The 13,574-nt window shown below is 36.9% G+C and overlaps 1 protein-coding gene across 1 annotated transcript in view; it reads right to left on the reverse strand.

The window, feature by feature from the left end:
* Positions 1–13,574, reverse strand: part of LOC145689026 (uncharacterized) — a 135,615-nt gene that overhangs the window by 32,500 nt on the left and 89,541 nt on the right. Inside the window, exons 6-7 of the mRNA XM_081763164.1 lie at positions 9,767–9,972; positions 7,568–7,773 (exon numbers count right to left, since the gene is read on the reverse strand). Coding sequence (XP_081619290.1) covers positions 7,568–7,773; positions 9,767–9,972 — 412 coding nt within the window. The remainder of the gene's footprint in view (positions 1–7,567; positions 7,774–9,766; positions 9,973–13,574) is intronic.

The raw sequence follows: 13,574 nt of genomic DNA on the forward strand, positions 1-13,574 counted from the left end.
CGAAAGTATCAACACATGTTACATCCCATACAAGACTCATTTTCCAAGGGATTAAAGTTACTCCGTCCGGCCTTTTACCATCATTTCGATACAACCCTTGTGGCTCAATGATGCTAGGAACATCGATGCTGGCGAGGATCTGATTTACCGGACACAAAGCACAGTTCGCATTTAGAAGGATTAACTTGCAGACCTATCTTCTTAGATTCTGTCAATAAGAACTTTAGATCTTTAATAACCTATCTGGTGAGCCCCCTCATGTGCCATCATCTAAATAATTAGTTTCTCAACAAGAAACTAATCACAAAGAAATAAAGCTACTGCAGAAAACCCTATAACGTAGAGTGTGTGGTTAATGTACGTATCACTGCATAATCTTACTTTTCACACAAGAAAAATAGTTTGTCGGTACAAGAAGAGATAAAATGTAGCAGCAGACTTTACTAGTTTATAAGTTTAAGCTGGTGTGTGTAGTCGTACTCGTGAATATTTCGCGAAAAAGTGCTGTACTTTCTCGCGAAAAAATAACTGCATTGTTGAATGAAGGAGAAACAACTTCTGAAGACAGCTATTTAAGTTATGACAGTGATGATGTGTGGCAGCCTAGTAGTGAAAATATGAATAGATTATTGTGGTAGAGTGATGAGGAAACAGCGTCAATCATGAAAGACCAAAAAAAGAAAAGATCAAGATGGGAGCACTATGTAAATAGAAAAGGGATAGTAAAACCTGGCAAGAGTTTTGAAATGTTTTCCTTTTCGTACAAAAGAAACGCATACTCCAAGTTAACCGGAGAAATGTGTAGAAACATTTTCAAGTGATTCTATGAGTTGGGATCGTGGAACAAACAAAGTGCATTCATAGTGTCTTGTATCTAAACAAAGATTACTCCAGGAAAAAATAAATCTTGTATGTATGTGCTGAATGACATAACAGTGTGCAAGAGTGAGTTTTTAAAAATTCTTCGTATATCTAGCTGTCGTGTGAACTGGGCTCTTATGAAGAAACTGTCACGCGAAGGTTGTAACATACCTTCTTTGTTACAGATCTGTTTGAAGTGTGTTCACTGCAAATTGTCTACATGTGTTTCTCATATTCTCTTGATTAGTCGGGGTTTTGAATGGCTTGCGTATTTTGTTCTATAAATGTTTTGTGTCAACATTGTTATTGTAACTATTGTTGTCGTGCTTGCGTCGTGTTGGGTTGCTTTGCTTATTTCGTTCTCCGATGCTTTTTGGTTATCTCATCGAGTGGTAAACACAATGTGTCGCTTTTACCCATAGCGATAATTCATTCATTCACTTAAAACCGAAACACTATAATCTTGATAAAAACTTGTCTTTGTTTTTCGTTCAAGGCACCAAGTTGCACAGTTCGAGGATTCGATGGCATAGCAGAGAGTACGGAATGAGGCTAGACTTTAGAATTGTGTTGTTTCTCTTTCTCCGTTATTTTCTTCCTTTATATTTTGTATTCTTTGTATCTTGTAGTAGATTTAAAAGTATTTTCTCCACTATTTAGTCTTCATTTATGTGTTTTTTGATTGGTCTGGAGAAATTTATCTGTCGACAAGAAAGAGCAACAATCGATTGTATTGATTTCGATACTGAAGTCGTATAGAGAATAATCTGTGGGAATGAACAAAAAGGAAAATATGGAAGTATAGCGTCGGAATATTTGCGCGTCTCAAGTAACAAAAAGTTATAGATTTTAATGATGTTAAAAAAATTGCTTTCCGAATTTTTGGAATGTTTAAGCGTAATGGCGTTCTGTGCTTGTGAAAGGAATTGTCTGGATGATTTACTGATACGGATGTAGCCCAAATGTCGTGAGTCCAGTGTGATCACATGGTTACAGACTAGCTATTAGTATTGTTACTGCATTTTAAATTGGACTTTCACATAGTAGCAGCTAAACAGGTAACGCTGATAAATTTTCTTCATGCTTAAATTTTCCACTCAAGGTGGATATTGGATTGGATTCGAATCTGCATAAGTAAGTCAACAGAAAGGAAGAAGTTGGATGGGATTCTCTGAGTATATTACGATGCTATAAGGGATTTACATTATTGGACAGTAACCTATCTAAATTTTAAACCTCCAAAATTAATTACAGAATTTATCCTATAGAATTCGTAGATTATATGCCAATTCAAATATAATATAAAATAATAATAATGATCATACTAATATTCAGAATATTCCTAATTGTTTGAAATGGTAACTTTAACTATGTTCAGTTTCAAGTTATGTACGGGTGGTCTCAGCATGTCTGAATAAGTCGTTTCCAATGAGAGGAGACCCCTTCCAGGGCTACTGGCTCGGCGCCGGGCCACGTAATTATCAGGATTAATGCTCTTATTCCCCACGTCTCTCTCTCTCTCTCTCTCTCTCTCTTTCTTTCTTGTCATACGAAATATAGCTGGTGGTGGTAAATGATCAAATTATAGTATTTTATTGTCTGGTGTGTTTCTGGTCGTAATGTAACATGTTTCTCTTCTCACAAATTTATATTATCACGCAATGTAGTGCCCCACGTCTATGTTCAAATGTTTCTGTGGTTACTACAATTACGTAATAGATGGGTAATATTCGCTTGGTTTTATAAGTGAGGGATTGTCTTTTTTGAATATGCGAATTATTTCAATTTTCTTCCGTTTGCAAAGTTAACGTTTACAACATTCCAAGTTAAGTCTTCCTATCACCTTTGCGAAGGTCGAGATATCTCTGTTATCGTCGTTCTGTTGAATGCTACGTCGGCTGTCTACGGTTCCACCTCGAACCTCAGTATAAGATTAATACTGTCGATTAGTAAACAGGAGTTTTATGGTTGAATGGAAGTTGCAGTTTAGGTACTTTCAGGTGTTTCTCCACTGCAATCCCATTTAGTTAAATAGTAAGGTGTATTTGTCTTGCGCAGTTTTGAAACAGGGATGACTTATATAATATATGAATATCCTGTTTCTTTTTGCCCTTGTTTGGTGACATCTGAACTAGTTATGGAATATTCGCACTTCAGGGTCCCGACACGCGTTTTGGCGGGATATGATAAATAATTCTGTTCTATAGTTAATATGTATGTGATATAATATGTAAAAGTACAAGGTTCATGGTGATTAATTTAAATATGTAAAATTTTGGAGAATATATTGTAGTGCCCTACGTGATGTTGGGTGTAAACAACTCTACATACACCATCACATGGTTCAGCAAGAGGATTTCACACACCAGATGGATCTGCTATCACCTGCAGACGACGGGCTTCTGGCCCCTCCCATGGAACAGACGATAACAACGGAGTAGCAGCGCCACCGTCACCCAAGGAACCCTAAAATTGGCTGGACGACGGCAATTCTGTACCAGTTTTCTAGTGACTCTCCTACTGTTTGCCACGGAACATTAGGAGTAAACTAACCCAAGGCCTTTAGTCTGCTACGGGACTACGCTTATCCTATGTCCTAGCTTAGTCTGCTACGGGGCTCTGTCTAGAATCCTAACTTCAGCCGCTTAGCCTGCTACGGAGCTCTGTTAGCCACTTAACCATCCTTCTGCTTCCCACGGAGCATTGGGTCCCTAACTCCACTCTGCTTAGCCTGCTACGGGGCTCTGTAGGGATCCTGTCTGCGACCTTACGGTCAAAGACTACCTTAACTAACCTTGCAACTTCAAGAGATTCTTTGTACAGTATTTTGTAAAAATCCTTTTTATAGTGGAAATTTTATAATAAAAGCCGGTAATGGAAGTCGATTCCATACATTCTTTTTATTAACGCTCTACCTATACCTACATGGGACAAAGTTTTACATGGTGGAGGCGCCAGGTACACGTTGCACTTTTATGTCCCTTGTAAAACATGTGACAAGTTTAAAGTCACACAACAGCAGGGATACAGTGATGATACAGTTGCTATGGAAGACGCCCACAACTAGCATCTTCAAAGAGCTTCAGCAGGACCGCAAAGATGAAAGAAATGACGGAGCAAGGCAAACATGATCCAGATGTACTGACTTTCACGTTTAACATGCAGAAGACACAACCTATTCCACATCTAAACACAAATATAGTATATTACAAAAGACAGCTGTGGTTATACAACCTTGGAATAAATGTGCGGACTAATAATGATGGTATGTGCAATGTATGGATAGAAACTGCAGGAAAACAGGGAAATATTGAGGTCACATCTCGCATTTTGCGATTGCTTCAGCAGCAAGAGAATAAACATAAAAAAATATTTGTATTCGTTCAGTGACACATGCGGAAGACAAAATTGTAACTAGAATATGATAACCCTAATGTTTTGACACGTCAGTTTTAAGATTCGACAGTTGGGTATACACGTTCCTAGAGCCTGGACATAGTTACTTGCCAAACGATTCAAATTTCGGAGACACTGGAAGAAAAATAAGACTTGCCCATATCTCTTCACCCAAGAAGATTGGGTCAATTTGATAGCACACAGTCGAAGGAATAAACCGTTTTCTGTGAAATGATTAACACATGCAGATTTTGTTCAAATTGCCTTAACCGTTCGAAAGCGATTCATATCCGGCCAATCAGTCGAATGGTTGAAACTTCGTGTTCTTAAGGCGAGTAAAGGCATCTACGTATTATTAGCTAAAACTTCACCTTCTGCAGAACAGTGGATGGAATGGGATTTCAGTGTAAGACAAACAGGTAAAAGGAAGAAAATGCCGCTTCATTCTGTGCAGCCTGCTTATTCCGAACCAATTCCAATTCCTAACGATAAGTACAAAGAATTGTTGACACTCTTGCCTCTTGTATCATCTGTTCATCAACAGTTTTTGCACCATAGCGATGACTCGACGCAAGAGTCTCTATTCAGTTCCTGGAATTTTCTTGGAAAGTACTTGCATGATGTATGCAAAAAGTTTATGCTGTTCAAAAGAAAAGTGTTATTTTAGTTCTCACGATTGAGGAGTTGGATGAAAAAAGAGCCCAAATTCAATACCATTAAAAAACTCGGACCCTTTTTCCGCTCAACTTCTGAATATATAGTTACGCAAATGTTCTTGCAGTTCTGCTGTTTACGTTTCATATTGAAGGTCTATACGCAAAAAGTTCATTTTCTCGGCATTCGATAAAGATTAGAGCTAATGTGATTATTACAATCACCCGAAGAATTTGCCAAAGTAGACCAGCTATCAGAATAATATATTTAGAAAAAAAGATTAAAGTTGAAGCAGTAAGGTTCAAAATTATATTACTTTCAAAGAAAACCCTCTATAGAAGTTACTAAATAAATTTCAATGTAGTTGGCTTTTCCTGCAAATTACTGTTATTTTTGAAACCTTCTTTTTTGTTTTTCTCAAAACTTTAAAAATGCTGGTTGGTCTAGTCTGCCTGGATACCCTCCATTTGTAACCAACTGTAATTAAGAGCAGAAAGAGTAGCATTTACGCAAATAAATCTGCAGTATAGAAAAGCTATTTTTTTTTCTAGCAAACAATGCGACTTAGGTGATAAATTAATAGTGATAGTGATAAATGAATTATTTAGACAGTAAACACTAATATTTGTAATATAAAAGAATAATAAACTAAGTACTACACTTTGGAAAATATACAAAGGCATTTCAACTCCGCAAGAAAGTCAAAAAGTGCATAAGAAAGTGTATAATGAATTCTCAGAATAAAAATAATTCCATTTCTAAGATCTATTCTTCCGTATGTGGTTATTCTCATTTCTGGCAAACAGGGGCCGCGGTGGCTCAGTGGTAGAGCGTTCACCTCTGGTGCTTGGGGTCTCAGGTTCAAACCCTGCTCCCGCCAAGTGAACTTTCTGGTGAACAAACACCGTGTGCGTGGGTTTTCTCGGAGTTCTCCCGTTTCCTCCCACTTTCTTCATTCCACCATTTCACTCATCTCTCATCATCACCGTCTCCTTTAGCCTAACCGGCATAACTGTGGGACGTAAAACTTAAAGATTTCATTTCATTTCATTTCAAAATCAACTCAACACAAATATACTAAAAGGTTGAAGTACTGTCACGTTTTGGTTAAAGACAGATATTAAGGAACATTCAATTGGAATACTGCATCATCTATGTTGAAAAGGGTGTAACACAGGAAGGGCACATTTTTATCTTCAGTACCAGATGGTAGTCCATTTTGCTAGCTGTATTGAAGATGTAATTATATGTATTAAATAAATAAAATTCTCACAGGTAAATAAATAAAATTCTACTGACGAAGAAAATAAAATATTTGGTATTCAGTTTAATAAGCAGGGAAATTCAAAGTCCACTGATATTTTTATTGCTGTTCTTGCACTGACTTTATTTCAACTGTGCAGATATCAGTGTTTATTTTTTATTGATCAGTATTGAACACACAACTATCGATTTATTGCAAAACGAGAAGATTTAATCATCGGAAGGAAATTGTAATTATATATCTGACACTGTTCTTTTCAGTTACATGAAACTGTTTGCCAGAAATGAAATGACATTTTTGAGTTTTACGTCCCACGGTTATGCCGGTTAGGCTAAAGGAGACGGCGATGATGAGAGATGAATGAAGTGGTAGAATGAAGAAAGTGGGAGGAAACGGGAGAACCCCGAGAAAACCCACGCACACGGTGTTTGTTCACCACAAAGTTCACTTGGCGGGAGCAGGGTTTGAACCTGAGACCCCAAGCACCAGAGGTGAACGCTCTACCACTGAGCCACCACGGCCCCTGTTTGCCAGAAATGAGAATAACCACATACGGAAGAATAGATCTTAGAAATGGAATTATTTTTATTCTGAGAATTCATTATACACTTTCTTATGCACTTTTTGACTTTCTTGCGGAGCTGAAATGCCTTTGTTTATGTTATTAATTGTGTCACTGCACATCTTTTATATAATAAAGGCGAGAGAGTTCCTTTCGTGATTCTCTAACCACATCTTGGCGTCAATTCCCTGTCCAGACGAGATCCGTCTCGTCAGCAACACATCAAGAAAATTGTGTAAAAACCAAAGCCAACCGGGAAACACGCAGTCAGCCGGAAAGATCCCTTACGGACGGCCAGCCTGTCGGAAGATTTTAGATATGCAGCGTCAGTCTTACATGAGATTCCAGCCCAGTGGCTAAAGAGGCAGTCGAAGTTTAGTGGATTAGATAGACAGTCGTTCTTACTAATAGTGTGTCAGCGTCACATTTGTCTTTCGTGCAATAACGTGAGTCTTAGATACAGCCACCTTTTAGGCTAATTAGTACAGACTTTTGAAGTACTGTACGTTTATTGCAGGACAAGGATACAACCAGTACCAATCGGCAGAATAACAAGGAACCTAGCCGAGCCATAGATAGTCGACAGGTACTGTGAGACCTAATTCGTTCTTCCAATCCCTTTCTCCCTATAAGCTTTCTCATCAATTCTTCTAAAGCTCTACTTTTTCCGTTTTTATGTTTTCAAACGAGCGTCTGCCGAATCTGAAAGTACCACTCTCATCTCAGTCACATCCCAAGCATTTTAATAGGCGACTTAGTTTTAATGAAACTTCATTTCAATATTAACACCCTTAAAACAACTATTAATAAACAGATTAGGACAAATATACCTTGTCATAGACTCCATCCTTCATGACGCACAATTTATAGTTTGTCCTATTTAATTCTTCCAATGAACTGTAAGGTAACCTCACTATTCTGGCAGCCAAAAACGACATTATGATACCTGAGTAGTGATAATTAACAACTGTGCCTAATACAACTGCACTTATTAAAGCCAGCTTTGTAGAAAATGAACGTGGAGTAACTGAAATTCCTGTAAAGGATAAAGCCAATCATAAATCAGCAAAATACCATTACAATTTAGCAATGAATACGATTAAACCAACTTCATGCCCAAAGTACCCTAAGGTTGTTTACCACAATATAAAGAAAGGTACTAAATCCTATTTGGAACAAACTACGAAAATATGAAATAAAATGTTCCAGTTGAACGTAGCACGTTTATGCCCTTTAGACAAGTTACACAATGTTTTTTGATTATATCTGAAAATTGGAAGCCAATTACTTCCACTATGGATTTCATGCACTGGACTAGAACACGCCATAAGTTGCTTACTATGTATCTCTACTTGTATTTTTTTTTTGAAAAAAAAAATAGCAAGTAAGTAGGAAAGTAACTCGCAAAAGATTCACTAAGAAATCATTTCCTTCTTTCAGTACTCAGTGGATAGCTGAGTAGATCAATACATGAAATAAAAGAAACTATTTTTAAAAATTTTACTCCTACGTAGTTATGTCCTCACTCATCCTCCAAGTAATTCATAATCCTACAAAACATTACTTCCCCTTTCTATAGCTAGGGAAGGTTAGATGTATGTAAACAGGGCAAAGTCAATCTAACCCTTATATTTAATAAAAGAAAATAATTCTATATTTTGTTCGCTTTTATTAAGCCAATTCAGTTGTTGCAAATAAAAACGATTAAAACGCAGTAGAAATATTTCTTGAAGCAACAAAATCTACTTATTTACTAAAACGGAGAATATTAAACTTAATTAAATGATATTCATAAGAACATTTTATTGCAAATTGTATTTCTACTCATTTCACATTATGTAAGAATACGGCATCACGATGACGTGATCGCAACTATAAATAGTATTTTTTCCTCTAATACACAAATAAATATTAAAGAAAGTTGATAATAACCGAAATAAATGTGAACGCAGTAACACTATCGTTTGAAAGGAAGTCACTTGGATGTCCAGCACCTGAAGAAATCAGACAGGACCGTGAAATTATTCATTTGTTTTATGAGGCCGAACTGTCAACCGTGTTACAACGATTATGTAATTACATTTGTCGTGAAAGGCCAAACATGTAGGGATCTGCGCAGTGGCTATTGCACTATGGCAATGTCCCGTGTGATATTTCAGAAATGGCATGCGATTTCTTGGCCAGAAGCATCACCATCATTACACGTCATCCCCTATTCGTGAAATCTAGCTCTGTATGAAATTATCTGTTCCATACACTGAGAACCACCTTCAACGGATAATGATTTTGTACCATCCAGAACAAGACGACGATCAAACTCAATCTCATTTCACAACATAAGTACCAGCACTATATATCTAACGAGGATAACGACATTGAATTCCGTTTGAAAGTGCATCAGGAAAGTACTTTGAAGGAAAGTTACTAACTTCTAATCCTAATAAAAGCTTTAAAACGACATTCGAGAGTTCGGTTTTAATCTTTCTCTCTGTGACAATAGGCGCAACACAACAAGAGATAACTCCCTATTTTCGTTCAGTTCATAATGAGTAGTTGTTGTAGCCGGAACTGATCAAATTTAATATGTTTTTGGTAACTTGCAATTTCTCATTGTGTTTACCATTGACGTCTGGACTAATGAAGTGCCATTGAGACTATGAACATATCTGAAGTTACATAACTACGATTACTGCTAGCTACTGAAGCTATACATTGCTAGACAAGGTTAATGAATATTACATTTCTATTAATTTTTGTTCACAAATAGTATTTTTAAATGTCTTTTTGTACTATAAGAAATTTACTGAGAAACATCAGGATTAGAGAAGTAATTAGATGACAAAAGGTTGAAAATTCCTGGGTACTTGATATCCGAGTTAACTTAAATCATGTATATATATTTTTACCAAAAAGAAACTGCTGAATAGTTACCTTAGTAAACTAATTGGTGAACATCAACTGAAATAAACATTCTAAATTACTATGTTTCTGAAATATTTTCAAATATCATCTGTACATATCTACCTTACCTTGGTTGGTGACAAATGAGACAAATGTAACAATAGAGTTGCTGAACGACGACTCCCCATCTGATGTTATTGCAAAAATCAAATTAAGTACCATAACGCATAATAGGAAGCATATACCAATCGCCAACCACAGATTCAAACTGAATGCCTTGAGGTATGAATCTGTACTAGTCTCAGAGACTGGTTCACGCATGAAAAGCTGGTACCTATTGAAAGAAAGAACGCTGTTACTTTTATTGTGGACAGAATATGATATAATGCCGGTTTCTCACCTACAAAAGGGTCGAATAGTTTTCATATTATCATAAGTACCTTACGTATTTCCTAAATTGAAAGACAAACTATGACTTCAACAGAACTTTCCTCACACTTTATTTCCTGGTAATGCAGGAGAGTAGCGAACCCTGACCTAATGAAAACTGCCCACCTAAAATTAAACATCAAAAATTGGATTTATGCCCTAAAATTTTACAATAATATTTCATCCATGTAACTACCCGATAAGAAAGTACTCATATTGCCATAGAACTTTCTCATTATTCTAAATCACTGTAGTTGAAACAATTGCTAGTATGATTATCTTATTTAAAGACGAAGGTCGCTCATATTTTATCACGTGGTAAAATAAATACAGCAAAGAAGAAAATGCCAGGAACAATGTATCCTGAGGTTTAGGATAGTTGTAAGCATGAGCTACTAGTCCTTAGATTTTCCTCCTTACTGAGCCAAAGGATTATTTAGAAGATACTACTCTTGCTGTAGTTCTAATTATTAGCTGAATTCATATTACACTGTTCTGAAATTTGAACTTTTTGTTCCTCACTGCAAATTTTTTGTCTGATTCCTATAGATTTCAAACTCCTCATGCAGAATCCGAAAAGAGTTTTTCTCCAGCACCTACCAATTTCGAGGGAGAATTGTTTATTTTTTGCCAATTTCCATAGTATTTAAATACGTTCAAGATGTATCTGTATCAGAACTAGGAAAAATCAAGGAAATTTAGAACTCCATTTCCTTCTGAAAGTCAAAGTTTAATAAGTCTACATCTTTAGAAGGAAATAGGATACACTTTAATATGAAATTTATACACAAAACTAAAATATTCTACAGCATATGACATGTCTCAATACCATCATATGAATCAATCGGAATGCAGTGGTTCAGTGTCTTTGGTTTCACAAATAGGCATGTCCAAAACGCTTAAAAAGTAGTACTGAGTTCTTATTTTGTCCTCTTCTGTGCTTTGTATTGCTGGGGAGGTGTCACGCAGGATACTCCAACAGTAGTCAGCTAACATATTCTGAGTACACTTACCGCTGTATCGCTTCTCCATTTCGGCTACAACTTGACGGAATCTCTCATCGCATTTGTCCGATACAGCTCCCACATTTTCTGAAAAAAAAAAATCCAAATGGAAATGCAGGAAATGAAGCTTTAATGACATGTTGGACCCCAAAATCCTGTAAGAGGAAAGAAGTTTTTCCACTCTTTCACCATAGTTTTCCGATTTCTTGTGTCCCAGAAAATTCTTGCATACATTTTCAAACGCATTCCATGCTCTTCGTTCCACACCATTTAATATCTGCTTGAAATTAGGATCTTTAAATAGCTGCCTTATCTGAGGACCAACAAAGATACCTTCCTTTATTTTCGCATCAGTAATGCTTGGAAACTTTTCTTTCAGGTAAGCCAAACCCTGTCCTTCTTTATCGATTGCTTTAACAAAACAATTTCATGAGGCCAAACTTGATATGCAGGGGAGGTAATATGAATTTACATTTCTGAACTAAGGCTGGCTGTGCTATATTCATCTGTCTCGGAATCTTTTCTCCACGAACTGACCATTCTTTTACAATGTAATGCTTTTCTTTTACTCGACTGTCCCATTCGCAAATGAAACAACAAACTTTTGTGTAACCTGTTTGCAATCCTGTCAATAACACCACAACTTTTAGATCCGCACATATGCTCCACTGATGTTCATCATAACATATTTTTTTATTCATTCTCTGAAGATTGTCATATGTCTCCTTCATGTGAAATCCGTAGGCAATTGGTACTGACAGCAAGTTGTTCTTGTTGTGAAGTAAAACGGCCTTTAAACTAACTTTAGATGCATCAATAAAAAGTCTCTACTGAGCAGGTTCATGTATTAGTATCAGTTCGTTAAATCATCCTCCGACACTCTTAGTATACACTAAATCACCGTCCACTTCATACCACTTTGCGATTGCCGATTCCCTCTTTCTGTACTGCCACACTTTTACCCCACTTTCCAGAAGGTTCCATTGTTGAAGTCTTGAACCAAGCAGTTGCGCCTTCGTTTTAGGTAGATCCAAGTCCCGAACTAGGTCGTTCAACTCAGCTTGTGTTTTCAGGTGTGGTGTGGAAGTCTCGGGTGAAGGAAAGTCATCATCTTCCTCCTCTTCGCCATCACCTTTTTCTTCCACCACTGCGTCCACGGTGAACTGCTCTGGAGGCACTGGCACTGGCATCGAGTCGTCGTGAGGGACAGATCTCAGCGCTGAAGGTATATTTGGGTAATTGAATTTCTTGTTTGATTTACCAGAAAAACCACTTATGTTTACTAAACAAAAATAACAATCATCCAGATGATTAGGGGCGCGCGGTGGCTCAGTGGTAGAGCGTTCACCTCTGGTGGTTGGGGTCCCGGGTTCGATCCCAGCCCTCGCCAAGTGAACTTTGTGGTGGACAAACACCGTGCTCGTGAGTTTTCTCGGGGTTCTCCCGTTTCCTCCCACTTTCTTCATTCCACCATTTCACTCATCTCTAATCATCACCGTCTCCTTTAGCCTAACCGGCATAACCGTGGGACGTAAAACTCAAAGATTTCATTTCATTTCATCCAGATGATTGCGGGGTTCCGTCTATACCATAGGAACAGCAAAATGTATTGCTTTATGTGTACCCTTTAACCAGCCTAACAAGGAACTACTTTCCTTTCTCCATATATTTATATATTTTTTTACTAATTGGCCGTTAGGTCCTCTTCGTCCCTCCTATACGATTATATATAAATGTGCACATATATCAGCTTTTATCATTGAAGTACTAATGGAAGTGTATAATACTTTTTGGGGTGTAGAAGGCTTCACATTTAAGTAAGAAGGGGATGGCTGTTCAATTCCTATAAGAACCTCCCAAAATTGCATTCTTTAAAAATGTTTAATCCCTTACCTAGAGAAATCCCTTAACTGAAACACAATCAGATCGACTTTGAAGATTTTTTTTCGATTCGAATTACTCTTAACAGGTATTTTGATTGCCAAAAGGGGACTTTTTCATCACGCATTTTTCCCTCCTGAGAATAACTTATCTCTGTTGGTTTCTTTCCTGAATAAACACACAAAATTTACACTTTCTACGTAAACTGAAAGTACTTGTTATTTTATGTCAGTCAATGGGTGAGTAAGCTTACGTACCTTGAAATATTATGGATATAGATATAGACAGAACAATATGTGCAATATAGCGAATTACGAACAAGATAACTGGCGTACTTTTCTACGGATTATAACTAATATCGTTTGCATAAATAAGTTGGATAAGTTTGTTAGCCACTATGATCAAATGAAAAATCAAAATGCGGACGTGCAGACTTACAAAATTAGTAATTCGTGAAACAGAATGATACATTAATATAAGTTCAAGTGGCGGCATTCGAACTTTTAAAAACATCTTAGTTGCGTGTGATCATCAGCGGGATTAAACAAAATATTCAAAATGGCAACGATTTGAATTATTTTAAAAAATCTTGCAGTCTTGTGCCAAAATGTATAGTAATTAT

Source organism: Thermobia domestica, chromosome 7, assembly GCF_964235325.1.
Source record: "Thermobia domestica chromosome 7, izTheDome1.hap1.1, whole genome shotgun sequence".
NCBI classification, from domain to species: domain Eukaryota; kingdom Metazoa; phylum Arthropoda; class Insecta; order Zygentoma; family Lepismatidae; genus Thermobia; species Thermobia domestica.